This window comes from Ailuropoda melanoleuca, chromosome 7 (assembly GCF_002007445.2).
Source record: "Ailuropoda melanoleuca isolate Jingjing chromosome 7, ASM200744v2, whole genome shotgun sequence".
In the NCBI taxonomy this organism is placed as follows: Eukaryota; Metazoa; Chordata; class Mammalia; order Carnivora; family Ursidae; genus Ailuropoda; species Ailuropoda melanoleuca.
This window is the reverse complement of record NC_048224.1, coordinates 130,918,473-130,946,296: the sequence shown is the minus strand read 5'-3', so window position 1 is coordinate 130,946,296 and position 27,824 is coordinate 130,918,473. Positions and strand designations below refer to the sequence as shown.

Below are 27,824 nucleotides of genomic sequence, written 5' to 3'. Positions count from 1 at the left end.
TTACAAACAGCTGCATGGTTAAAAGCATCTGGCATTTTCTCCCAGAATCATAAATCGACTCATCTTTTTTTTTTTTAATCTCTGCAGGTTTTCAGTCTTTGTCTTTCTGTTTATATGGTCTATAATCATGAAGTTGTATGCTAGGTGTGTATGACAGCGTCTGTTATAGACACGGATCATATCTGTGTGTGAAGATACCGCTTCTCCCCCACCTTTCGCATCCTCGGCATCATTACACCAGGCTAGCTGATGTGTAAGTTGTTGGAGATTTGGCCAAAGCTCCAGTGCCACAAGCCTTAGTGACTAAAGCGTTGCCATGCAATTCAAATGCAAAAGAGTCAAGCCAGTTAAGTTTCCAATCATTTAGTTTCTAGTTTCACAAGATTTTCCTATATATCGAGTGAGTTGATGCCTTTCAAAATGAATAGTCCTTTGTAATTTTTACCTAATTCACATTTGTCATTACAAGGATTCACTTCATAAGAAAAAAAAAATGTAGAACAGAGAAGAGTCATCTTTAATATTAAGTAATGTATTCATTCTTTAAAAGTATTTCAAGAACAAATTACAGGCAGTGCTGGACAGTGGAGGACAATGTAGTGGACAAGGAATGTACCATCCTTATCGTATGGAGCTTATGATCTAGTGAAATTCACAGAAAAATAAAAAGATGTTTCACACACAGAGCAATGATCAACATGTACAGGGTACCCTGGAGTCCAAAGGAAGACTGTGTGTGTGTGCCTGTGTGTGTTCACTCTTTGTGTGTGTGTTCGTACATATTATGGGTTTTTTATCTTTTATGCCTGGTGTTTTTTCAGGGATCAGAATTTATAATGTTGAAATAACAAGGTCAAAAATCTCGACCCATCATCTAAAACTCCCTTTTCACAAAATTCACATTCTAAGACATATTTCAAAGCTTCAAAACATGCTATTATAATGATATTCACCTTTGTATACATTGTAATGTGACTATTTTAATTTTGCTGCCACCTACGCTAATCACCTTTTTCAATTCTTTCTTTCCAAGCATAATGTCAATTCTATTAAAAGTTTATTTTATAGAAACATCCTGCTATACACATGATCTGTCATATGCACTTTGGGATTAGTTTTCAGTTCACAGGTGCATGAAAAATTAAAATACACTTGAATGATGTACCTACCACCTTCAACCTATGTAATTTTAAGTAATTGCTTATTTCCAATTATGACATTTTATGTGGGAGACTTATTCAATAAAGTGGCTAATTACAATAATTACACTACACTTTTCTAGCAGAAATGACATTCATCAAGCCCTGTTCATTGGACCATGGTTTTCTGCTTTATGGCCATATGATTTTATAAATGTGTTTCCATTTATTATCAACCTGTTAATATTTCCAAAATGAAAAAAGAAAAATATGGCTCTCAAACTTTTTCTTAGTCACAAACAGAAATACATTGTTAACAACTCCAAATCAGAAAAAGTTAGTCAAATACTTAGAATAATTATGGTTTTCTGTCTCAAGTAAATACTAATGTCTTCATTTTGAAGGAGGTTATCCGAGTGAAACTATGGCTCTTCAGACAAGCACTGTAACATCTCAAAGGAAGCTGGTATTTATTCCCTGAGAGCTCTAGGGTGACTCGCAGGCTGTTGAATAAATTGAATTAATATTCTGCATAATTGAAAGTGGTGATGGATCCCAGATTTTGAGGAATCAGTAGATATAAAATATAAATACTCTTATCATACTAGCTTAAATAGGTTAGAAAGTTATTGATCTCCTTTAGTGCTTTGGGGTCATTATTCTGAAAATCAGGTATGCATATATAGAACAAAGGAAAAACATGGCTAGTTTAGATTTTGCATTAGGAGTTGGGATAAGAGCAAATTCTATGTAGAAACCAAATCTTTCAACTCAAGCAAACAACGTTGTATCACAGTATAGTTTGGAAAATGCCTTTTTTATATACTGTTGAGCCTAGTGACATTTTACATAAACATCACATTTGTGACAAAATTTGAACATTGCAGCGGTACAATCTAGATTTCTCATTGTAATTCTTCAGTTTGCAATTTGGGGGACCAAAACAGCATAATTTCTATGAATGTCAGATTTCTCACCTGTAAAAAGATAATAGCACCTACCTATGTGGATTAATTTGAAAACTCAGTTTAAAATATGTAAATAATAGCTCAGCACATGATCAAAGAGCCAAGAAAATTAATAAGGATTTAGAGATTTGACATACAAAGTGGACCAGCCTTCATTCAGCAACTAGAGAATGCACGTTCTGATTGAGGGACACATAAATGATTTACAAAACATGGCCACTTACGTGCCACAAAGGAATTCTGAATATAAACCAAATCAGTAACCTAGAGAAGACATTGTTTGACCAAAGTGTAATAAAATTAGAAACTAAATAAGAACCGTGAGAACACCAACACATTTCAAAAACTTAAAGATCACTTGTAAATAATTTAGGGAGCATAGAAGAAACTGCATGGAAATAAAAATTTTCTAGAACTAAAAACTAATAAACACTATATTGATCAAACCTGTGAGAATCAACTAAAGGCACGTTTAGAGGGGAAAATAGCCTTGAGTGTATATTTAGCAAAGGAATAAAGGCTGACATTAATCATCCAAATATTTAACTAAGGAATACTAAAAATACTAACCAAGAAGGCATTAAGACAGCAGAAAGAAAAAAAAGGTAAAAGTTGATACTAATCAAATAGGGAAAAAAGAAACAATAAGTTATATCAGTAAAGCAAAAATTTTGTTCTTTGAAAGGACAAATAAAAATGATAAATCTGCATCTAAATTCAACCAAAAAAATAATTAAGGAGCCTTCTGGAATGATGACAGAGGCATTGGCATAGTCTCTTAATCTCCTTAAATTCCCACGTGAAATTAAACAGAATACCTAGATAATAACCAAAATCCATATACAACGTTCACAACAAAATTAGGTAATTCACAAACCACAAGTCAAAGCAGGTGCAGACAAAACAATAACCACGTGATTTGCATGGTGATATTGTCTGTTGGGATTGCTATAACGAATACCACAGGCTGGGTGATTTAAACAATAAGCATTTATCTCTCAGAGTTCTGAGGCTGGAAGGTCTCAGATTGAGGTACCATCAGATTTAGCGTCTGCTTCCTCTTCCTGGTTCACAGATGGCTGCCTTTACATTGTGTGTTTATATGGCAGAAAGAGGACGGGCTCTGGTCTCTTCCTCTTCTTATGAGAGCACAAATGCCATCATGGGGGCTCTATCTTCATGACCTCCTCTAACCTAATTACCTGCCAGAGGACCCACCTCCTAATATCTTCACTTTGGGGGCTAGAGTTTCAACATATGAATTTTAGGGTATAAAGCATGGTACCGGTGCCTGTGGGAAAGAAGCCAAGGGGAGTTACAGGGCATGTGATGTCTTCAAGACCAGGAAAACACCTGCCTAGCTCCATCCACTCTGAAGGAAAACGTCCCAGAGTGGAATCAAAATTGAGCAGGCCAGTGACAAGAGTGCTGACAGGAAAAGTAGATCCAGACCAAATCGGTGGTGTCTGTTATCCATAACAGAGCCAGGAAATCTCAGAACGAAGGCTGCCATATGGATCACAATGTCAAGACAACGGAAGAAGTAGCTCTGAAGCTAAAAGGAAATACTAAACTGCTCAGGAAAACGGATTGTGCATAAAAACGAGCAATAGAAATTTACCAAAGTCAAATTCCCTACAAAAGTTGTAAGAAAAAAAGAATAAGGAGCAGAATACTGTCCTGATAGAGAGTGAAAGCTTACCATAAAGACATACCCACAAATGGCTCAAACCGTAGCTACCATGGCAAAATGAGTTAAAAGACATATACAGATTGCATAGGACTAGAAAAGCAATAAAAGCAAGAAATTCATACATTAGGTGCTAGAACCCAGGAAAGAAGTACAGTTGACTCTTGAACAACATGAGTTTGAGTTGTGCACATCCACTTATATGAGATTTTTTGGTAAATGCAATACAGTACTATGAATGTATTTTCTCCTCCTTATGAATTTCTTAGTAACATTTTCTTTTCTCTAGCTTACTTTGTTGTAAGAATAGAGGGCAGAATACATATGACATGCAAAATATGTGTTAATTGACTATGTTATCAGTAAGGCATCCAGTCAATGTAGGCAGTTAGTAGTTAAGGTTTTTTGCGGGGGTAGTCAAAAGCTGTATGTGTATTTTCAACTGCACGGGGTGTCAGCGCTTTAACCCCTGCATTGTTCAAGGGCCAGCCGTACAAAAGTAACGAAGACTGAAATGGAAGGAACAGTGATCACACACATCAGATGATGCCTAAAGAAAACTAGAAAGTGAAGAGAAAAATTTAAGAAATCAAAAAGAGATGAAGAAAGAGATGAAAATGATTTGAAAGAAAATGACAAATTGAAGAAATTCAAAGGTCCAACATCTACATTTTAGGGGTCCTGAAAGAAGAAAGCCAAAGCAATGGCACAGAACAAGCATTAAACTTTTCTGAAATAAGATTGAAAGCTACATATTCAACGGACACACCATGTAACCGAAATATCAATCACGAATGAGCAAAAATAAGACCTATTCCAGACAAATTACAAGACTATATATCTTTTAAAGGTATCACAGAGGTATTGGCATAGTCTTTTAATCTCCTTAAATTCCCACGCGAAAGTAAACAGAATACCTAGATAATAACCAAAATCCATAGACAACGTTCATATATATATATATGTATATATATATATATATATATTTTAAAGGTATCACTCTTAACTACAGAGAACAAACTGAGGATTGCTGGAGGGGAGTGGGTGGGGATGGGCTAAACGGGAAATGGGTATTTAGGAGGGTACTTGTCCTGTTGAGCACTGGATGTTACGTTGTAAGTGATGAATAGTGATTCATTGGGAGTAGAAATTCTACTCCTGAAACCAATATTATGCTATATGTTAACTGGAATTTAAATAAAAACTTGAAACCAAATAGTAGTAGTAATAATAATAATAATATAAAACAAATAGGTATCTAGCTCAAAGTGAACAAGTGACGTGTAAAGGAAAGAGTGTTAGATTACCATCAGACTTTTCCACAGGAATGCTTTATGTCAGAAGAAATTAGAGCTACATATAAAGGAATATGTGAGCCAGGTTTTTTTATATCCAGGAAAACTGACTCTCAAGTTTAAAGGGAAAAAGAAAAACAACTGCTATTAAGATGTAAGAGGTAGGTAACGTAAATGTAAGTAATGTTGTTCCTATGAGCCCTTCCTGAGGAAACTGCTAGAACACATGCTTCAGACAACCACAAGGAGTTCCAAAAATGACTCTACGACATTGACATGAGAAGACTTGGTAAACATTCTTAAACTGTGGATGACTAACTATAACTACATGAGGATAGAAATGAAGAGAAAAATATGTAATAACTGTTTGCTCTGACAATATGAGTATAGTGCAAGTGTACAAATAAGAGGAAAATGGGAAGAATATATTGAAATACTTTTTAAATATTCACGAACTGTATTGTGTTAGAATAGGTATTGTAATTTTAAGACTACTCCATGAAATGTGAAGTAAAAATGAGTTATTATCAGATAGTCTAATGTCTGTCATCTCTGTGTACTTGAAAAGCAAGAGCCTTGATGAGGGGTAGGCGGTGGGGAGGGGGTTACAGATACAGAAGAGACACAGATGTCATATAGAAGAGATGAGGTAAAAACCCTTGTCCTGATTTTAAATTGAAAATATCAGAATAAACTCAGGCAAAGTCCTCAAAATTGTGACCAACTCAGTAGCAATGAGTATCACTGGCATCTAAATTATGTTCTTGGAACCCATTTCTCAATAAATAAACCAGAGCTTTTTGGAGAGAATTATTAACTTGGAATAGGAAGCATATAGAAGATGAGCTTGGGATATCTTGCCATACCTAACAACAAGGAAACTTGGACAAAGACTACTAGAGTCAGGGCAAAATTACCCATGGGCCATCTTGAAAAAACTCCCAATGAGCACAGTTGGTATACTGTGACCTAATGATTGTAATGGATTGAAACCAAATATATTGAAATCCTTTAGTTCATGATGACATTTTTAAACTAGTAATTGGTTGCCTTCAGAGGACGATAGAAAATCAGTTAATTAAATAAAAATGAATAAGTGAAGGTAAAGAATCAACATTTACCTTACCTTTTCCATATGAATTGAACTACTGAGTAAACCAAATAGTACGTGAAAAGAAGTCTCTTATTATACGAGTAGTCCAACTAATAAATGAGAAGAAGTGGTAGTTTCACAAGCTGAATGAATCAGTGATCTAAGCAACAAACATCAATACTACTAACATCACAAAAAGAGGGACGGACATTATGTACCTAGCGATGAAAGGCTACAGCACCACCTGTGGCCTTGCCGAAGTGATCAGGTGTGAGCCTGATGGGACTCTGGGTCCAGCTGCTGATCGGCAGGAAGTACAGAAGACAGAGGAACATGTGAACTAGCCCGTGAATGTGGACTTGGGAAAATCCAGACTTGAAACTACAGGTCACATGGCCCAGGTCCTTCAACGATGAGGGGAAAAGGGAGCACCGATGGATTAAAAGATGTTAAAGAAATTTTCGGAAAATCAGGCAATATCCATCCGTTGCTGTGTCCTTCAGCTCAAGTTATTCAACCACAAATAACTGCAAATTTGAACCTCCCCAATTTCACGTTAAAGTGCATGGCTCTAGAAACATCTTTTAAAATTGTAAGACAAAAAAAAATCATCTGTGTATGGTTTGAACATTTACATTTACTTTTTTGATCATTAATTCAGTCAGAGAATGGTCATCTTCTGGAGTTGGATGTATTAGGTTTGCAAACAAAACCACAAAAAGGCTTTTTCAACTAGTCCTTTTTTTTCAGTGCAAACTCCCTGTGACATCACCCATATCCCTCGTAACACATGTCTGACACGTTTATATGCAGAAGAAACAATTACTGACACCTTCCACAGCTGTAATTGAAAACTTCAGATCTAAAATTACTTATCCCAAAATTGATTTCTGTATTCCTGGTTTTGATCATTTCAGGTGACTGTCAGTATCTTGTGGAGCCAGAAGAGGGCACTGCAGAGCAGCGTAGCTCTGAGGACTGGAAGTGGCAGACCGTGTCCTTTGCATAAATGTGCAAAGCTTCACTGCAGAAATAAGAAAAACTGAAGGGATAGTAGACAATCACTACAGGCCTCCTTTACTTACTAGCGAAAAAAAAAGAACAGTCAAAATATATAACTATCTAAATACATATCTAGGCTATCAAATACGCATATAGATACATGTTGGAAGGATTAGATGTCGATATTTCTTCTTTTAAAACATCCTAAAGCTGGAGGTGTCTGGCGGGCTCAGTTGATGGAACATGTGACTCTTGATCTCAGGGTCCTGAGTTCGAGCCCCAAGTTGGGTGTGGAGCTTACTTAAAAAAATATATCAATCAATCAATCAGCCAATCCTGAGGCTGAATCTGAAGTTCTTCTATTATAGTGTTTATTCTTTTACCACTTCTGCTGTTATAAAAACAGTTCTCAAATACTTCCTCGGACAGAGTAACGGCGTATTTGATTTTAGCCAGTTCAAGTTTAGGACAAAAGAAAGCTGGCAGCCCTTTAGCAATCTCAGGCAGCACAGAAATAATTCTGAGATCCATATAATAAATATTATTTATTTATTTGCAGTTTCTGCAGAGGTTTTTCTGACATGAAGAGCCCTGCATTCAGTGTCAGCTGCCCAGTTACAGGGCAGTAGAGAAGTGACTGAATTCAGACCATCACTTCACACCAAGGGAAAGAAGACTGAGGCATGTCAGTGTCCCTCAAAGATGAAAGAAGAGTAGTGGGGTCCAGTCCCCTCCTAAAAGCTGCTATTTTGGGGCCCCCGTGGCTATGTGTGTGCTTAGGTATCAACAGGTAGAAGCACTACCACTGTGGGATCCTTCAGCTGAGTCTTTGGTCTCTGAAAATGACTTTAAGTAACAGTCCTTGGGAGATAAAATCAATGCCAGAAGTCAGCTCTAGGAGGTTAAATCGATGCCAAAAGTCACCTCTTCAACGGAAGGGAGGAGACTTAAGAAAGTTTAATGATACATCCTGGTAAACAGCCTTTCTTGCACTACCCTGAGAATGTAATTTCTGGAAACATTCCATCCACTCTTAGCTCCTTGTCTACACATGAATTTATTCTTCCAAAAGTTCTGGTGAATAATGAAACCAATTCAGGTTTTTGTTATTAAAAAATGTAAGTGCACCATCTTTCCTCATATGAAGGAAATTGCCAACGTGTCCAATGATCTTCCCCTTAATTGCAGATCTGCTGTGAAATAAGAAAATGATATTGCTGGTCCTGGTGTTATCTAGGTTGTCGGGTGTGACTGAAGAGACCAGTTTGTGCCCATCACTTCCTCTCCAGCTGTGGCCACGTGGACACATTCATTTTTAGGCTTGTCTGTAGATGGGAGCTCTGTGACTTTGCCCCTGAAGCCACTAACTTGTTCAAAGGAAACTGGAAGGTCTGTTTTTACTGAATACAGAGTGGTTCTATCTCCTGCTAATTTTTTCCTCCCTCAAATCTGTTTGAAACACAGTACGCCTTACACTGTTTCCCCCACCTAGTTCAGCACTTATGCAAACAGTCTGCACCCCATCACTTTGCCACGCATGCATTTCCAACTGCAGTTCTTTGCCCACCGCCCCCCTTTGCTATGGAAATCTTAACCATTTTTCAAGTCAGTGCAACTTCCACTCCTTCAATAACGTCTTTGCTGATTATTTCAGACACGCATATGTCTCCCCACCCGGAGTCCTATAGCCTTCTCATCTTTTCTGCTGGACATATCATCCAGCACTTTACTGTCTACTTTTTACTGGTAACGTCATGCGGCATAGCCCTGCCTTAGTAACTAGGCTTTTCAATTCTGGTAAGCAAGAATTCTGATTCCTAGTTAACCCATATCTCTAATAGCCACTAATAGCATACTAAGTGCTTAGTAAATCTAACCTAATCTATTGGTCAAGATGAGCAGGTTGTTGTCCAAGTATTACCTTTGGTCTCACTACTGGAGTTACACTTTCTAGTCATTTGTCATGAATTTTCTTAGGATGGCATGCTTCCCTGTTCTTTCTCTGCCCTGTTCTTGCCCACTTCGGTTCTCTGTACACCTGGCACCCCTCTGATTCTGCAACTATCAAGCAGGACAGAGGTGGGTTTAGAGAATCTTCTGGTTTGTAGGCTGCCTCCAGGATTTTGTTTTCTTACTGCTTTTCCCTGGAATAATTTCATCATCACAAACTAGGAAGCAACCTTGAAAGCTCATCTCATTTGTCTCCATGCCCGTAGGCAAAACAACTCTTTGAGTTCATCGTTCAGATCAGTATCGGGTCCCAGGCCAAGAACCTGAAACAGGCGTAAAGTGGATCAGAGAACATTTATTGGACAATGGCAAGACAGAGTCCAATATTCGTTTTAACGTTAATGGACACTGGACTCTGAAAAGCCTATTCAGATTAAGACGTTATAGCTGTGACATGTGGCCCCACAAACTTGTTTGCATTTCTGCCCACATAAAAGTAAAAATAGAAGATAAAATTAAATGATAGAATCAGAGCGCCTGAGGGACGCAGTCGGTTGAGGTTCCGACTCTTGGTTTCGGCTCAGGGGGTGATCTTGGGGTCCTGAGACTGAGCCCCGCATTGGGCTCCACACTCAGCTCCACTCTCTCCCTCTCCCTGCCCCTCCTGCTTGTGCTCTCTCTCTAAAAATATATAAGAAAATCTTTTTTAAAAAAAATAAATGACCAAATCAATTGTATAATGATGCTTTAGTGGAAAAAAATCATGTTCAATGTTTTAATAGTGTTATCTATTTAATATATGTAATGATTTGTCAGTATATTATCCCTTTACATTCCAAAACTAAAGTCACACTTATAATGTTTCAGCTTCGCAAGTCTGTTTTCAGCATCAGAGCAAGGAATCTTCTAGAAAAGGAGACTGCAGTCACTAAAATCTTAAGGTAACACCATTAAACATTGATACGTATTTAAACACAGGTAGGATTATATTAAGCAAAGAAGAGCTCTTTCTTTTTAATGTGGTAATTTTCTGAGTATCAATATACACTTTCTGCTAGAAATTAGATTTAGGTAACTACATACTTATAAATAATGTCAAACACATCATTAATACTTTTCCTGGAAAAGTAATATTTTATTAGCTCAGTTCTGCATTTCTTTTCTTTTCATGCCCTTACACATAAATTGTAAGTATAAACATTTACAAAAAGATGAAAATAACTTACTTTCATTCTTCCATATTTTATGTCTTTTGTGATATCTGAAGGACAAATCACAATCTAAGGGAAAATGGTAAAAGGGTAAGCTTTCTAGAAGTAATTATGACTTATTAATCTATTAAGAATAAGTGTATTTAAAATCTGTAAGAATCAAAAGTATAGCCATTTTAAAATGTTTATGAAAACATGTAATTTTAATGCTACTTTCTTAAACCTGCCTTGATACAGTATCAGAAAGGAACATCAAGCTAGCTACTTACGAGTGTTTTAGAAGACTGTTATAATATGAAGTAACATGATCTTTATAAAAATGCATGAGCATTTGGAATGTAATTTATTGGCAGTTCTATTACACAGAAATGAGTAATCATACAACTAAATATTGAGGGGCTGGAAGGAGAATAGTTGATAAGGTGAATGGATGGATTTATACTGGGAGGCCCCCTCCAACTTGTGCCGAGGGTAGGGAGTTAGACTCTTTTCTATTCTACCTCTGTTCCAGGAATAGTCATTAAAGTTTCTGCCAGAGTGCATAGTGCTATAACCTGGATAACTAATGAGGAAATAAGGCTAATACGTATGGCTTGAGAAACTATTTTCATTTTATAACAGTACTTGAAATGTGTATGCCAAAAATGATCCTAACTAGTCAAGACAGTATTTTGTGTTCATTCTTTTATTGGCTGATAATTCACGCATAGATACAAGTATGTGTTGGATTACCTTTTATGAGAAGAGAATAAACATTACTGGGACGTGTACATTATCACCACAAAAAATGATAAGATGAACCTAAGAGGTCTGGTTGAAATAGAGAAAGGAAAACTCAGCAAATTTGTAACAACCTATGCCCTAATTTCAGTTTGCTTCCAAATGGCTCAGTCCAGCTGCCATCAGGTAACGTCATGGGGCCGGCCTTGAACACTATGTGGTACTCCAGGGTCTTTTTCAAGCTGTAACTACTATACTAGACAAACTCCTGGCAGCATCAATCCTTAACGTCTTGAAGACACTTCCCTGTTCACACAAGACAGACCGTGTGCTGGTCCAACCTCTTGGCCACACTCATGGGGAAGCCAATTCAGCCTCAAATCTACAACCACCCATGAGGGGAGTGTAATGCTCTGGCCTGTATTCAGAGACTACCTGCCAAATTAGGAACCAAAATGACATTACTCACCTACCCGAAGAACTACCTTCCTGCATGTGCCCTGGGGGTTCCCAGAGACTTTCAGAGCACAGGCAGACAGGGATACTGAGAAGAAGCCACTTCTAGAACCTCGCTTGCCAATGACTCTTTCTTAAAGTTGGTCTTCCAGTTTTCCTTTTCCACCACCTTTTCCTTATTCACCTGCTCCTAGTTTACAAAAGAAAGGTGAGACTCTCATTCACGCACAAGGAAGGTGAAACTGTGAAACTTGATCTGGGTTCCCAAACACAAGGACTGCTCCCCCCACAGCTTTGTCCAGAAGGGGATACCACTGGGCAGGATGTTATTGTCTTACTGTCTATCCAGGTGACAAGTTTTAGGGAAACCTCCCTCCAAGAATTCATGTACCTTAGGATAGGCCTTAGGAATAACGTGGATGTCTCAACGGCATGTGTTAACGTGTTATATGATTTGAAAAATGAAGTCGGGCTTTTCTGACAGATTTGGCTCATCAGCTTGACACTGAAGGCTGACTTCATGGTGCCCAAAGTCATAAAAGTGAATGCATTAGACGAATAAGACTCTCCAGTGTTTTCTCAAAGTCATATTGAAGCACAGATACGATAACGCTAGAAATCACGTCCTTTACTGCGAACTGACGTTGTGAGGGGGGAGTTTTGTTGTTGATTTTTAAATGTACAGAAGTGGTTTTAAAAGGAGAAAATTGGGCGCCTGGGTAGCACAGTCGTTAGGCGTTTGCCTTCGGCTCAGGGCGTGATCCCGGCGTTCCGGGATCGAGTCCCACATCGGGCTCCTCGGCTGGGAGCCTGCTTCTTCCTCTCCCTCTCCCCTGCTGTGTTCCCTCTCTCGCTGGCTGTCTCTCTGTCACATAAATAAATAAAATCTTAAAAAAAATTAAAAAATAAATAAAATAAAAATAAATAAAAAGAGAAAATTGTTTTAAAAGGAGAGCGAGAGGGGGTACCTGAGCCAAAATTTAAGACCATCAGGGAACAGGGATGTCCTCAGACTTGCCCAGTAATTGTGTAGTTTCAGAGACACCCAGAGCCATTAGCATTTTACAAGAGCCCAGAACACCACAAAATGAGAGGCAGCTCCCTGGGGGTGCTGAAGCTGTTACCCCGTCAATCCCAGGCAATAAGATGCTACAATTAGGAAAAAAAATTGAGATTTTTTTTAAGAATACAAATGTAATCTTTAGAAAAGCCATTTAGCTCTTTTCTCCTGTGAAAATGGTTTCCTTGTTAGTGCTACATTAGTCTCTGCAAGAATTAAGGACAAGATCTCAAACTGATAGTTTCTTTGGGTGTGGTTATCTTTTTTCACCTATCATATAGCAGTAGAAATAATAATGTAATAATAATAATAATGTCACACCTGCATTATAACATAACATAATAAGAAGGTCAAGAATAGATCGGGTCCATGTCTGTGCGTCCATGGGCATTCTTCTATGCTGCTTACAAGGAGCAACGACAATGAAAAGAAAAGGAAAGAAGAAGGGATAAACAAATTTAAAAAAAGAAAAGGAGAACATTTACAGTCACCTCAGGGCAAATAGCCCTACACAAAAGGGGGAAGAAGGAGAAGTTTCTACCATTCTCTCAGGGTATTCTTACTCCCGGAGACTCTCCTCTCTTAGGCTCAGAACTTTCTCTTTGTTCATTAAACTACAGCGTTCCTGGGTAAGTTAGAAGTAAAAAGACAAATCCTGTATGATGTCAATTACATGTGGAATCTAAAAAAGTGAAGCTCATAGAAACAGAGTAGACTGGGGATTGCCAGACCCTGAGGGGTGGGGCAAATGGGGAGATGGTGGTCAAAGGGTACATATTTCCAGTTTTAAGCTGAATAAGTTCAGGGATCTAATGTACAGCCTGGTGACTCTAGTTAATAATACTGTATAGTATCGTATACTTGAAACTTGCTAAGAGAGTGGATCATAACTTTTCTTACCACACACACAAAAATCATAATTATGGGAAGTAACAAACGAATGTGTTAACTATCGTCATTGTGGTGATCATTTCACAGTGTATATACACACATCAGGGGCACCTGGGTGGCTCAGTCGGTTAAGTGGCTGACTCGGTTTCAGCTCAGGTCGGGATCCCAGGGTCGTAAGATGGAGTCCCCGCATCGGGTCAGCAGGGAGTCTGCTTGAGATTCCCTCCCTCCGTCTCCCTCTGCCCCTCCCTCTTGCACTCTCTCTCACTCTTCCTCTCTCTCTAAAAAATAAACAAAATAAATCCTTAAAGAAGTATATACACACCTCAAATCATGTTGTACACCCTGTATTACACAGCGTTATGTGTCAATTACTCCTCGGTGAAGCCAGGGGAAAATGGCCTCTCCCATGACCATCTGCATTTTGAAAGGGAGGCTTAGAAAGAAGGAGAGAACTTTAAGACGAGGAGGTGCAGATTCCGTGTCTTCATGGATGGGTCTGCCTTGATACGGAGGAAAGGAGGTCCAGCAGAGACTTGCTCCAGCACTCTGTCACTCGTGGTTTTCCTGAGTCTTTTATTTTCATAATTAGTTTCATGAAGAGGTTCCTCCCCAGGGAGACATGAGCGCACTCTAGGAAGGTCTCATTAGAGAAAGAAGACCTCAGCCGAATCATTTTGGCAACTATGCCACAGGTCGGTGTGTGTCCTGATTTGGGTACAGATGGAGATAAGTCACATAAACTTTAAATCCAATGGGATGTGAGGAAGATATGAAATATTAGTGTCTTAGAAATAACTTTTAAAAATAACAAATATTTGGGGAAAATAATACAAAACAAATCCCTGATCTAAGGTATCTAGAGACCTGACTGTGTAAACAGGGAAATTATTTAAATCCCCAGTTTTCTGACAATTTAAAGATTGGAGGAGGTGACCCTCAGGGTCCTAGTTCTAACATAAACTACTGGACCAGCATCTGGCTCTGCTCCTCTATAACCTTAAGCAACTCACTTAGCTGCCTTTGCAGTGTAGACTGCCCCAAGTGGTTGTCTGAACAATCTGTTGATTAATCAGAGTGAAATGTAGTACTTATCATAGTGACGGCGACCGCCACCTCAGCGCTCTTAATAACGTCTCACAAGGGATAGGTCAGGAGTGGAAATATGTGAGGTTTTGGGTTTGGGTTTAAGTGTTTCTAGTGATTGAGATCAGGCAAAATTCTTGCTGTAAGAGTTTCATTTCAAACATTGAATCATTATGTTGTATATCTGAAGCTTATACAATGTTATATGTCCATTATACCTCAATTAAAAAAAAAGATTTTAGGACTCTCCAGGATACAAAGGTAATAAGTACCTGTTATGAACAGGTAACCATTACTGTTCTGAGGGGGGTGGCCCTGGGGGTGGGGGCACAGTAGAGGGGACATCCCCGTGGCCCCAGTGTTCTTTCCACCTGGTCTGGCTCCACAGTTCAGTTGTCAGTTGTTCCAATGGAGTTTGCTTGTCTGTTTTTCCCTTTCCTTCCTGATGTGGGGTAACTTTCTGTGGTTGTCTTCACTCCAGAAAACTACTTTATTCTGTCTTCTGATTTTTAACCATCTCCATGCATTACCTTTAAAAATAAATTACAAGATTTTTAGAAACAACATTTAAAAAAAATTGTTTAGGATTGATGGACCGAGCTGGGCAAGGTCTTGGCCTGAGTACCAATTATTTTTAGGTGATTGGTTTGATCAGTTGAATGATATATTATCTAGAGGCAGGGGCTGGTCCATGAGTCTATAATTCAAACAAAGAAATCACTTATTGGTTAACAGCCTTAAATTCTTGGATAGGAATTTCCTGGAATGACTGGTAAAGTCCTATTGATGGAGAGGCCTGACTTCTTAGTCCTGATAATTAAGCCGGGGGGGGCTGCCAGAAGTCTCAGTGCTCAGGGGATCCACATTTCCATTTGAAACAGGATCCTCCTTATTCCAGAAAAGAGTATGCTATACACCTTTCCTATGAAGAGGAAATTCAAGCCGACAAAGGGAAAAGTCAGAGAGAAAGGGGCCTAGAGTCGGAAGTATTTGAATCATCAGAGTCCCCAGTGACTTCCACACATACTCATCTCTAATTTGCTCATTTGTGTTCTTCTACATAATAGTTTCTTTTTTTTTTAAGATTTTATTTATTCATTCGACAGAGATAGAGACAGCCAGCGAGAGAGGGAACACAGGCAGGGGGAGTGGGAGAGGAAGAAGCAGGCTCATAGCAGAGGAGCCTGATGTGGGACTGGATCCCGGAATGCCGGGATCACGCCCTGAGCTGAAGGCAGATGCTTAACCGCTGTGCCACCCAGGCGCCCCTACATAATATTTTCTTAAAATTAATCCGTCATCCGAGAAATAGAAATGACCTTCTCCACATATTTGGGAACTTGCTGATAGAAACAGAAGCGGGGCATTTTGACAGAACTTGAGGGTACAGTCCCATGCTGGCATGCAGGGGATTCGCCTGGTAAAAACAGGCATCCACATTGGTTTTTTCCAAGACTTGTCTGGAGAGGAGTGTAAAAAGGATGTCTCACCACCTAAACTGTAAAATCCAGGGCTGCTATTAAATTCGCTCTTGTTTTGACTTCGCCTATACCATTCAGTTCCACTAAAGGAAGCTTCCTCCAGAAAGCAGTGACCTTTTCACTACATCAGGAGACATCAAAACAAATAGCAGTGAGCTTTCACCAGCATCGCTGCCTCTACTGAGATTCCTCCCCTCCAGAGCCCTGAAATCGGGCACAAATGCATTCTCATTCCTGCCAGGCTGAATGCAGAGAGAAATGTCAAAAATAAAATAATTAAGCATTTTACATTACTTTAGAAAATCCCATCCTTGGCCATCAGTACCTCACTAGTTAGGAAGTATCTTTACAGCCTTTTTTGAATGATTGGTCTAGTATGATATTTGCATTCTGATATTTGGATCTATGACAAAATTTTCCTTGCTGCTCAATGGTATTAATAATTTTCTAAAGTCTAAGGAATAGTCATGGGGCGCCTGGGTGGCTCAGTCAGTTAAGCAGCTGCCTTCAGCTCAGGTCATGATCCCAGGGTCCTGGGATTGAGCCCAATGTCGGGCTCTCTGCTCAGCGGGGAGGGATCTCCCCCCCACCCCCCGCAATTTGCCTCTCTCTCTCTCTCAAATAAATAAAATCTTTGAAAAAATAATAAAGTCAAGAAATAGTTGTTACATGAATGCTACTTAATACAAAAATTAAATATAACTCATGACATGTGGGGAGTTAGTTTTTCTCTAAGAGAATCATTTTTATTGACTAGAAATACAGTTTATATACTACTTAAATATAAGTAAAATCAGAACATATTTATTAAAATACAGATTTTTAAATGGTACTAGCTGGATTTTCTTCCTGACAGAGAGGACTCACTCATTCAAGAAATACTTTGTGGCATCTTCTGTGTGCTAGGCATCTTCCAAGATACCGGACACACAGATGATTCCCTCAAGGAGTTCATGTTTGCCCTGAGAACGTATTTCGGACACTAGTCAGGTGGAGGGGCCTTTAATAATACCTCTAGTTCTCTGAACACACCGTGACAAGAGAATTCATGCAGAGCATAGTCATGGTTCCCTGACAGAGTGACTTGAAGAGTTAAAATCATTTACCTAAAATGTTTCATAAAAGAAAATGTTTTCTACCTTAAGCTTATTTCCATTCTGCCATGAAAATGCCTTTCCAACATGAAGATAGAGAGGAATAGAAAAAGGGAGATGAGAAAAGAATGAATGTTGAGTATTTACGAAGACCCACTTATGAGGCTAAGGTCTTACGTGTGTTATCTCAGTCAATTCTGCAGGAAAACACTACCCCCATGTTATGCATGACCAAACTGAGTCTCAGACTGGGTACTTTCTCCCAAAACCACATACCACAGAGATATCTTGAGTATCACAAATCAACTACAACCTGATTTCCCAAATAGGCAGCCATATTTATGCGTCCCCAACAACTTCCACAACTAAATTCTCGCGTTTACTGCAAAGTGACTGTGTGCTAAATGCTGTACTCCTTTATAAGCTCTGTCTCACTAGGGCCTCATAGCTAACCCTGAAAGACAAGGGGTCTTAGCTCTGTTTTAGAGATGAAGAAATTAAGGCTCAGGAAGCTTAGGCGACTTGCTAAAGTCACCCTGTCTAGCGAGTCGGGGGAGCCAGGAGACCAGGAATCACACCCTGGTGTGTGTATTAACTATGACTCAATGCTTTTCATTATAGAGGATCCCTCGTTCTCATTCCCTGTATTGACAACCACTAGTCCCTTGTGTTTCCTACACCGTGGCTGCTTCTCAGGGTACACATACAGGTTATGCATCATACAAAACTGCCAGGTCAAGGGGAAATTGGAAGCTGAAATCGACCCCCACTGTACCTGCTAGGGCGCACCCTCCTTGCCAGGCGGTGGCCCCTGTCGTGGGACTACAGCCCTCAAGAGGAAGGGGCGTCTTTTTCCAGTTTATGCAAAGGTGCTATGTGGGCTACTGGCATCCTTGCTGTCTGGGTGGCTTAAGTCTTTAGAAACATAACTCTCTCCAGTCTCTTCCCTCCCCCTCCACATCCTCCATAAAACTCCCCATGGTAGAGGGGAACCAGCCTTGAGTTCTCGTGGGGTAATAGAAATGTCTTCATGGAATCCTCTGCTGGATATTTGGTGCAACCCAAAACCCCAGACCCTGATGGATAAGCCAGCTCAGGAAAGCTCACATCTGGACTGAAATTGTGTGGCCTTCTTGACAGTGACCTACAAAGGTCACCTCATTCCTGTTCAGGTCCAGGGAGTCATAGAGAGTATGCTGTGTCAGTATAGTAAAAACGGAAAGAGGACAGGCTTTGCAGTCAGCCATGCTTGACTTTGAACCCTCTGAACAGTGGTTAAGTCCTTGGGAAGTCTCAGTCTCTGCACCTTTCAAGGGGGGCTATGAACAGCCTCACGGGAGTAAATGAGAATGTGCGTCAGGCACTGACTCAGTGGCTCAGTAGCCAATCTGGGTTAGCATCCTGGTCCCGCCACTGTGCTAGTCTTGCTAACATAAAGTATCATCAAATCATTTGGTGGATTTATTCCCAAACTAATAACACAGATCCATTAACCAACCATGGTTGGCATTACCGATAGCTGGCTGAAAATCCTGGGAAGGGAGACACATGATCTTTGAAATGCCCAAAGGGCAACTAAGACATTCCCCATTCTGCTTGAATGGGCCAGGGAAAAATGGTCCTATCCCAGAATTAAGAGACCGAGCCATACGGGTGGGGACCAGCACGTTGCAAGAGCAACCAGTCAAGGAAGAGGTGAGGGCATGGTCACAGGTATTGGTAAAGGTGAGCCTGATTGATACGGCAGGTGGAAGAGCGATTGAGAGCAGGACTGAAACTAAGATCACTGGGTAGGAGGGGCTGGTGAGGGGGCCCAAGGACCAGCCGCCGGAAGAGAATTTCTACCTGCCATCAAAGGCACCGCCCACAGAGGGACAGTGACTGCTGTGGCCAAGACAAGCATGGGTATCATCACCTTCTGCGTGGGTGGGAACTGCCTACCTGGAACCTCGGTGTGCCCTGACTTCGGAGCTCTGTGACTTCTGGGTAGCTGAGGTCTCAGCCAGGGGTGCTTTTCCGCAGGCTGTAGGCTGAATGCGAGTGTGTGTTTTTGTACCGTGGTCCTCCAGGTCCCTGTTCCCCCAGCTCTGCCTCCCCAGGGCCCAGGACAGATGAACTGACACCTTGGTTCTTCTCTAGAACATAAGCATCTAGGTCACACGCCTCTGGAAGACAGATGAACTTGATATTGCAGAGACTGAGGAGATTGTGGAGTTTTCTAGAGGGAAGCATTCAAATTAAACCCCCGTGATGCCCTCTAAGAGGCCACCCTCACCTGTGCACGTCATTAGCTACAGGACAAGGGAAATTTGAGGAAAGGATAAACAGCCTCTTCCTTCTTACTCTGTTCTCTCCTGTCTAGACCCAGAGCTTCCAGTTCTCTGAAGCAGGACCAATTAAATGGAAATCTAAGGGAGCTTAACAATGCGAAGCGTTAGCTTCTTACCTGGGGTGCTCCTTCCCATTTGACAAGCTCTCCTTTTCAAATTCTTGTTTCATCCTGTAGCCTAGCAATTCAGCAGCTTTGGAGAAGGTCAAATGAGTTCTCTGCAGCTCCACATTCTGGGCAGGACTAGCAAGACGCGCTCGGCAGGGCTCAGAGAGCCTGAGTGCCTTGCAGCCTCTCACAGACCTTGGGGTTAGACCCACCAACCGCTCAGTGGAATGCGCTCCAGCTGCGGGAGGGGAGGCGTGGGGAGGGAGGCCGGAAAGACCCTGCGGATGAGAGGAAGCAGATACCCCTAAAGCTGGGTCTGGGTCAGCCTCCTGACATAGCAGCAATTTTTTATGACAAAGATTTGGCAACAATAACCCGAAGTCTTCAAAAACCAGAGTACTGGGTATTAATAGAATATTAAATTATTAACATTTGATTTAGAAAAGATATTTATTAGCGTACGTAATATATTTATAGATGTTCATATATTGAGTCCTAATTATTAATATTGAATATATTACCACTAAGACATTAAATATTAATCAAATATGCAATGAAATATTAGATATTATCATAAATATTTATCTGTGATTCTATTTAGGCCGCCGAGTTGTTGGTTTCTCTTATTCCTGACATTTAAAAACTCTTGTAGATTAAGTGAAAGACCATTTGGAGAAAAAGAGACTAAGTAAATATGTGGAAATTAAGTGTGTTCAGAGAGCAATTAGGAGATAAGTTCTGTGGGTATAAGCATTTGTATAAAACATAAAAGGTGAAAATTTCAAGGAGGCAAAACATAATTTAAGCAAAATAATAATATTTTTTGCTTTTTTAAAACCAACCAAACTTTCTTTCCTTGAACTTTTCTTAATTTTTTTTATTGAGATGAAATTGACATATAGCATTATATTAATTTCAGGTGTACAACATAATAATTCGAGGGGATTTGTGTGTATTGTGAAATGATCATCACAATAAGTCTAGTTAACATCTGTCACCACACATAGTAAAATAATATATTCTAAAGATGCTTTCCTAAGTAGTTCCTGATTTGTGGTAATCAAAATATGTTATATTTCATTGAGATTATACATGATGTGTACATTATTACAAAGTGATTGTAATGGTGCTATGGGTCAGGAGAGCTACTATTAAATTTTGCCTCACAGATGCAGCAAGATATCTGTACAGGGTTTTTCTTTTACTATTTTATCATTGGAGCATAAAGTAATAAGTAGTATAAGAAAATCCATCAGTAGAAAAATTGGTTCATATGGTTTGTGCAACATTTGTAAAATTTCACCGTGGTTATAATAAAAAGTTCAGTCTTTGCATTGTAATTTAAGTTTTTCTGAGTCAGATGGAGCATTACTAAATTTAAAACCCCAGTGTGATGTGGGGCTTCAGACAGTCTATTTCCTGAATTAGAGTAGATGCACTAAAGGTAGAGATTTCCCATGAGCTGGTTTTCTTTTTTATTCATCATACCTACTTATGATAACACAATAAGGCTTCCTTTACGTTTCAATCTACAATGAGGCTCTGGTTGCCCGTGTATTTACCTGTGTACATATGACACCATTTTTATGAATAGCGCAAGATTGGAAAGAACAAATCGGATGGAAATGTCGCTTAATACTAAGGAGCCATATCCATTTACTCGGGACTGGGTTGATTCACAAAGGAGTGGGGTATGCACTGTGATAAAAATGCAGCTTTTTCCTCATCTCAGCAAGAGGCCATTACAGAGGAGCTCACCTATTAGCATCTGCCATTGTCTCCCCTTTGGAGGATTTCATTGTCACTCTCCTGGAGTCAGGTAAGAGCCCTTTCCAGGAAATACTCATTACCCATTCTCTTACCCCGCTCTACAGCCATAGTTTCACGTAATTACCACCGAAGGACAATTTTCTTGTTTTCTGTTGATGTGATTACATTATATTAACCAACATTCGATAATACTTTGCAATGTGTAACCTTGTGAAGCTCAAGATCTGCGTAAAATTCCTCAAATTTAACGCTCTGCAAAGTTACACTGCGGTTCCTTTAGACGGTAATTACGTTTAATACCAGATGGTTTTGTGCAATCTGACTTTTCTATAATGAATGAAATAATTTGAAGACTCATAGGCCTCTCTCTTTCATTACAGAATGTACAGGCTTTTCCCACACCCTTGTTCTGGAACATTAAGAAAGAAGATATGGAGAGAGAGAAGAGAGAAACCGAGGACCCCCTGCTACTATTTCTATAAACAACTAGTGGTGTTTAAAGGCTAATAAAGCTCCGAAAATCTCTCTTATAACCATAATCTTCGGGCCAATTTTAAAATATTTTAGATGGAGGAATGTCAAGGAAAATAGAGACAATTTCTTAAGACATGATTCTTTTCCCTCAACCTCCATAAAAGATTATATATATATATATATATATATATAGCTGTCATATAAGGGGCAATTGAAATTCCACAGCACAAAGGCAATGCAGAGAGAGGGAAAAAAAAAAAAGAATCAATCTTTCATATGTTTTTTTTTTCAAAGGCTTGGCAAGAAACCAGGGGTAATATTTTTGCAACTGGGAATGTGTGTTTGCTGAAGAATATTCCCACATTTGAATCATCATCAGGGGTCCTAGTCTTGTTTTACTTTCAAAGGTAGAGAGGGCATAACATTAACCCCAACTGGGAAAAGGAGAATGCCTCACTGTAATTCTCCTCCAGGGAGCAGGAATAAAGGGATTACATATGCCTGCATAATGGAGAATTTCCTCACTCAGACAAGACAAAAGACTTCATTATTTTTCACCAGACACTTGAAGCCTTGTGCCTCCCAGTACCAGAAGACAAGCAGGCAGAGCAATTTTTTTTATATTAAACCACTAGATGGAGTTTCTAAGAAACTCGCCATTATGAAGAGCTATGTTCTCGAGAAGACATTGAAGACCTTAATACCATGACGCTATGGTCTGTCCCCTCAGAAAAGCCAGACCATGCCTGAAGTTCGTGGTGTGTGTTTTTAATATTACCAGCTTCGCTTTCTGTCTAGGCAACAAATAAAAGAATGTTTTCATCCTGAAAATGTATTTCTTGTGTCTTCAGGTGAGACCAAAAGGCATCTAAATTCTAATAAAAAATCTAAAGTGACAAAATATAACTTAATTGGATATTCAAATACTTTTCCTTCTGACTAGGTCTATCACTGAGTAACTTCAATGATATGTACATCTCACTTCTTATTGGTAAAGTAATAAAAGTCTCAAACTCCTTACTTACTATTTCAGCACGGTAGTAGATTTCCTGTAAGACACCATATATGGATACCATGTTCCCAGCGACTGATCAGATGCCCCATTTAAGAAACTGAAATGAGTTCAGCTCTGCCTCATATTGACTTGCAGGATTCCCTTAATAGCTTCACAGAGAATATGGATTAAAGACTTATAAATTTTCTACTTGCAAGAAACAATGTCTGATTTTTTTTCAATTCTCGTCTCAGGGTCTCATCTGTTGTAGGTGTGAACCCCATTTCTTGAGTAGCATAGTATTCTACCTGGAGATAAAATTAAGATTAACTTCCCCTTTAAAAAGCATATTTCGAACACATGCTCTTCTGTTTGTGATTATTTCCATGCTTCGGAAGCATGAAGTGATCAAAAGAGACGTTAAAATATTGGATCTTCACAAAATTTCAAGGCTCATTCATTTCACAAATAATTATTGAGCACCTACTGTGTACAAGGTGAAGTAATAAGTGAGCAATGACAAAGTCAACCCCTGCTCTCTTGGAGCTGTTTGGAGAGAGGCGCATGTAAGGAAACGAAAGAGCAAAGAGGGTGACAGGGCAGGAGCGGGTTCCTGATGGTAGAAGACGGAGCAGATCCTAGGGGACTTTGAAGTCATGCTGAACTTCTAGTCTTTGAAGATTTTTTTTTTTTAAAGATTTTTTAATTTCTTTATTCAACAGAGATAGAGACAGCCAGCGAGAGAGGGAACACAAGCAGGGGGAGTGGGAGAGGAAGAAGCAGGCTCACACAGGAAGAGCCTGATGTGGGGCTCGATCCCATAACGCCGGGATCATGCCCTGAGCCGAAGGCAGACGCCTAACCGCTGTGCCACCCAGGCGCCCCTAGTCTTTGAAGATTTTAAGACGCGATGATAACTATATGAGTTACCAACTGCTGTGTAACAAGTTACTACAAAGCTGGGTGATTGAAACAATGCAGATTGACCTCAAAGTCTCGGTCAGGAACCTGGGTGTGGCTTAGCTGGGTCTCTCACTAGGCTGCAGGCATTTTGACTTGCTCGGAATCCTCTTCCTCACTCACTCTCCCATTCTTAACAAGATTTAGCTCCCCATGAGCAGTCAGGTTAATGCTTTGGTTCCTTCCTCACACACTGTCAGCAGAAGGCCACCCTCATTCCTTAAGAAGTGGATCTCTCCATTCTGCAGAGGGTGGCAGTCCTCTACTCTCTTAGAATGTTTTAATACCAACCATGACCTGGGACAACATTCCAGCCTGCTTGGGCCGAACCAGCAAGTGGGGGGGGGGGGCAAGGGACAATGAGGAAGATGAAATGCATGTCTTTTGTGACCTATCCCATCCCATTGCTTTATATTTGTTAAGACCAAGTCACTAAGTCCCGCCCGCATTCTTGGGTTACGCCAGGGCAGGAAAACCAGGAGGCGGGATCACTGGGGGCCATCTGAGAAACACCTGCGTGGTGACATTGCAGGTGTTCATTTCAGAGATCACTTTGCTCCTGCTGATAACACAGCACGTTTATTGAGAGTGGATGCGTGGAGGCAGGTGGAGAGGCTGCAGCTCTAGTACGTAGCATATATAGGGTTGATCAGGGTCAGAACAGAGAAGACTTACTTCCAGTATGGCCTCTTTCACACTCACTCTTCTGTCCTCCATCCTCTGTAGAATGTTTTAACACCAACCATGATATGGGACAGGATAAAAAAGTAAATAATAGCAGCTAAAATGTAAACAAAGTCTCGGTGCTTCCAAAGACTGGCACATTCATAATCATAGTAGATCCCCCCAACTCCCTATGAAGGTGGCGGAAAAGGCGTTGTTTTCCCTGCTTTACACAGAGGACACAGGGCTCTGGGAAGCCCATCCCCTGCCTGAGGTCCCACAACCAGCAAAAGCCGAGGTCGGAACTGCATGGTTCTAAACCTCGTGTGTTCTTGAATCAACTTCTCCATTAGGCGTCCAGTCGAAGGCAGCTTTCTGTCTGAGCTATGCTGCTGGGTGTGAAAGTATTAACCTAACGTGCTGCTAGAACCTTGCGACTAGCAAGTTCCAGATCCAGCCCCATACGCCCCCTCAGCCTCCTGTGCTCTTTACATCTCCACCACTCTACCCTGCACTCACTCCTTCTGTTCATCGCTCTGCCCGTGAGAGTGCCAGCAACCGCTCTTCCTGGGAACACGAGGATGAGTGATCAAATGGTCCTTAAAGAGCTTGCCATCTAATGACCAATGATGACAAAATGCCATAAGCATTGAACAACTTTGGTTAATATGATGCTACAGGAACATGAGACATAAAACACTTTTCTGTGCTTTCACGTGAGTGAATATTCTTTTCTCACTCTGTGTTACTTCTCAGAACCCATTTATGTCAAAGTTTGTAATTAGATTATGCATGTCAGAAATACCGTTTGGTTGTTTGCAGTTTGGATTACAGTATATGCTTGTGTATGATAAAATTGTATATCCTTTTAAAAGTAATAAAGCAAACACTTACCATACTTTCATGTGAACTTTGGCACATTGTATTAGAGAATGTATAACCTCTTAGTGGAATCCACTCATGCCAGGCTGAAGTGAATAATTTTCTACCAAACCTGTTATTTTCCAAAATAGCAAAATATTTTATGGTATCAAAGAATGTGACAGTGGCTTATGTATAAGGCTGTTTTATTTATGCAGAAACAACCTAATGTGGCCTTCTTTCTATACCTGCTTCAATGTCCAGGTGTCCTCAGGGTGGAAGTATTATGTGGCTTCTTTCCTTTGCTCCCTGCATCCCCCCTCCTACTCCAGATTTATGTCCTACCGCCCGAAATCCTGTCTTCATCCATAGGAGACCTGTTTCTGGCAGCTGGTTCTTCTGTATAATGTAATTGGATGTGTCCCATACGTTTTCTTCAAGACAGACTTATGCGTCTGTAGAACAGTTGTTTCCTCTGCACCATTACCTGTTGTTCTTGTGGGAAAACTATTGTAAATAGTTGGTTATTGACTATAGTGGATGCAGTGCCTAGAAAAGGATTTTGAGTTTTAATTTGAGTAAGAGCCAGCCCTGTCCTTAGTAGAGGAAAAAAACCTCCAGGAGCCTTCAAATGAAGTGCCCTGCATGTGCCCCCCACTCACCCCTACCCCTGCAAGCTATCTTCGCCCCAATGTTTATTTAGCAGTTTGCTAGATGAATGTAGCCCCTGGTTTCCCGCTAAGAAACTCTAGCATTTACCAAAGAATTTCCTACTTCAAAAGCCACTAGATACTCCCAGGAAGGAGTGAGATAGCCGAGCATTTGTTCTCAGACCCTCAGCGGGAAGGAAGATGGAGATACTTGTTGACATTTGTCTTGGCGCAGATATGGGGGCAGTGCTGGGGTGTGGGGCTGGCACAGGGGCTCAGAGACAGTCGCCCTGAGCCTGAGGCACTGAAGGTGACCTAACACCGGGGCGAGAGGGCTGCACCTGCCTGATTTCACTTTGCTCAGGTTACATGGGTACCTTTGGAGTTCCAGGAAAGGAGGCGGCGGGTAAGCAGCCTCTGCCCAGAGGACACGAGGCTCTGGCAGGGGCCCCTCAGTGAGGAAATGAAAACCACCAAGCTGTATGCTTGGCTCGAGCAGAACTCTGAAGCCACTTGTTACACGATTTAACCGGCTGAGAGTTACTGAGCATTTTGTTCTTTTTCTCGTCATTCTCCGGTTTGAAATTGTACTAACAAACACTGTTATATACACAGAAGAAAGCGATAGGAAGAGGAAGTGAAAGCCAGTGGTTTTCTATACTCTACACATACGAGTGGTTGTCTCAGTTGGATTCAACACATGTTTTCTGATTGCAGAGTAGAGCTGAAAACCAGCCCCCCGTCACCCTGACCTTCTTGTACAGAGAACAAAGATTCACATGTCACATGCATAGCGGAAACTCCAGCCCATTTTACTGTGATGTTCTGAATTCTCTAGACTCCAGCGGGAAAGAAAGGGCTGATCTTGAGCCCAAGAGGAAAGGGGGGTTGCTTTCTCACCATGCTTCAGCCCGTTGTTGGTGGAGGGGGTAGAAGAGATGCTGTAGGGTGTGGGGTCTTTCCAATAGTGGCTGCACCTCCACGTGCCGCGGAGACCTTCCTGTCTTGTTGAGTCGGAGGACAGAGTCTCAGCAGGGTCCACGGAGCCACCCCAGGGGGTGTGGGTGTGTTAAGTTGACTTGGGTGTTTGGACACCCATGAGGTTCTGGAGTCGGTCGATGTAGTCCTAACTCTTCCCCAGCAAGAGTGCCCGCGCATGCTCAGACTGGGCTGTCAGGCAAATACCAGCAGTCCTTTATCACAGGCAGCCTGAAGCCAGGGGCATTCTTCCATTGCAAACATAGCAGGGACGGCCAGCTCAAACATGCACACTGTTATCAGGTTGTATGTGTTTTGTATGTAAGCCCTAAGGCTCAGCTACTTTAGTGGGGGGAGTCTTATGGCAAAAAATAAAGGTTACTAAGACAGTAGCTAAAGGTTAAGACTTGACGTTTGCACAAATGACAGGAATCTGTAGATCTGTGCCAAGATGACACTGCTTTCCAAATAGATGTTCTCCGGATGCTTCATGATTTGCAGCCCTTGGTCCGAAGAACAGTTCTTAGTCTAGATACAGCATACGAGATCGTGCAAAAGCTTTGTTGACCCAGCCTAACTTACAAATGCGTCTTCCTGTAGGACACCATTCTAGTCCTGGAAATAAGCCCATTCTCTGTCTCTCACGGCTATAAATCCTTGGTGTTTGATAAAATTTTGACTTTGGATTTTATCTCAAAATGCTCCGTGGTGCTTATTAAACTAAGAAGAGTGATGTAGGGGGGATTGCTTCCTGTAACACATTTACAGTCATTGAATTTGCATGATTTTTATAGGTATTTGCCTTAATTATCTTCATTGGCATCAAAAGCATTTTTAACTACTTGAATATACACGTGGTATCGTAAGAGCTGCTTCCAAGTATGCTAAACAGGCATGGATC

The 27,824-nt window shown here is 40.6% G+C and overlaps 1 protein-coding gene across 6 annotated transcripts in view; it reads left to right on the top strand.

The window, feature by feature from the left end:
* The window catches only part of NALCN (sodium leak channel, non-selective), a 288,838-nt gene that overhangs the window by 207,171 nt on the left and 53,843 nt on the right, over window positions 1-27,824 (top strand). For 5 of the 6 annotated variants that reach the window (XM_034665437.1, XM_019794775.2, XM_019794774.2 and 2 more), the window contains one exon: window positions 10,005-10,078. In XM_034665437.1, coding sequence (XP_034521328.1) covers window positions 10,005-10,078 — 74 coding nt within the window. Of the gene's footprint in view, window positions 1-10,004; window positions 10,079-21,305; window positions 21,393-27,824 lie in introns of all 6 variants that reach the window. The other variant, XM_034665439.1, reaches the window with a different exon arrangement.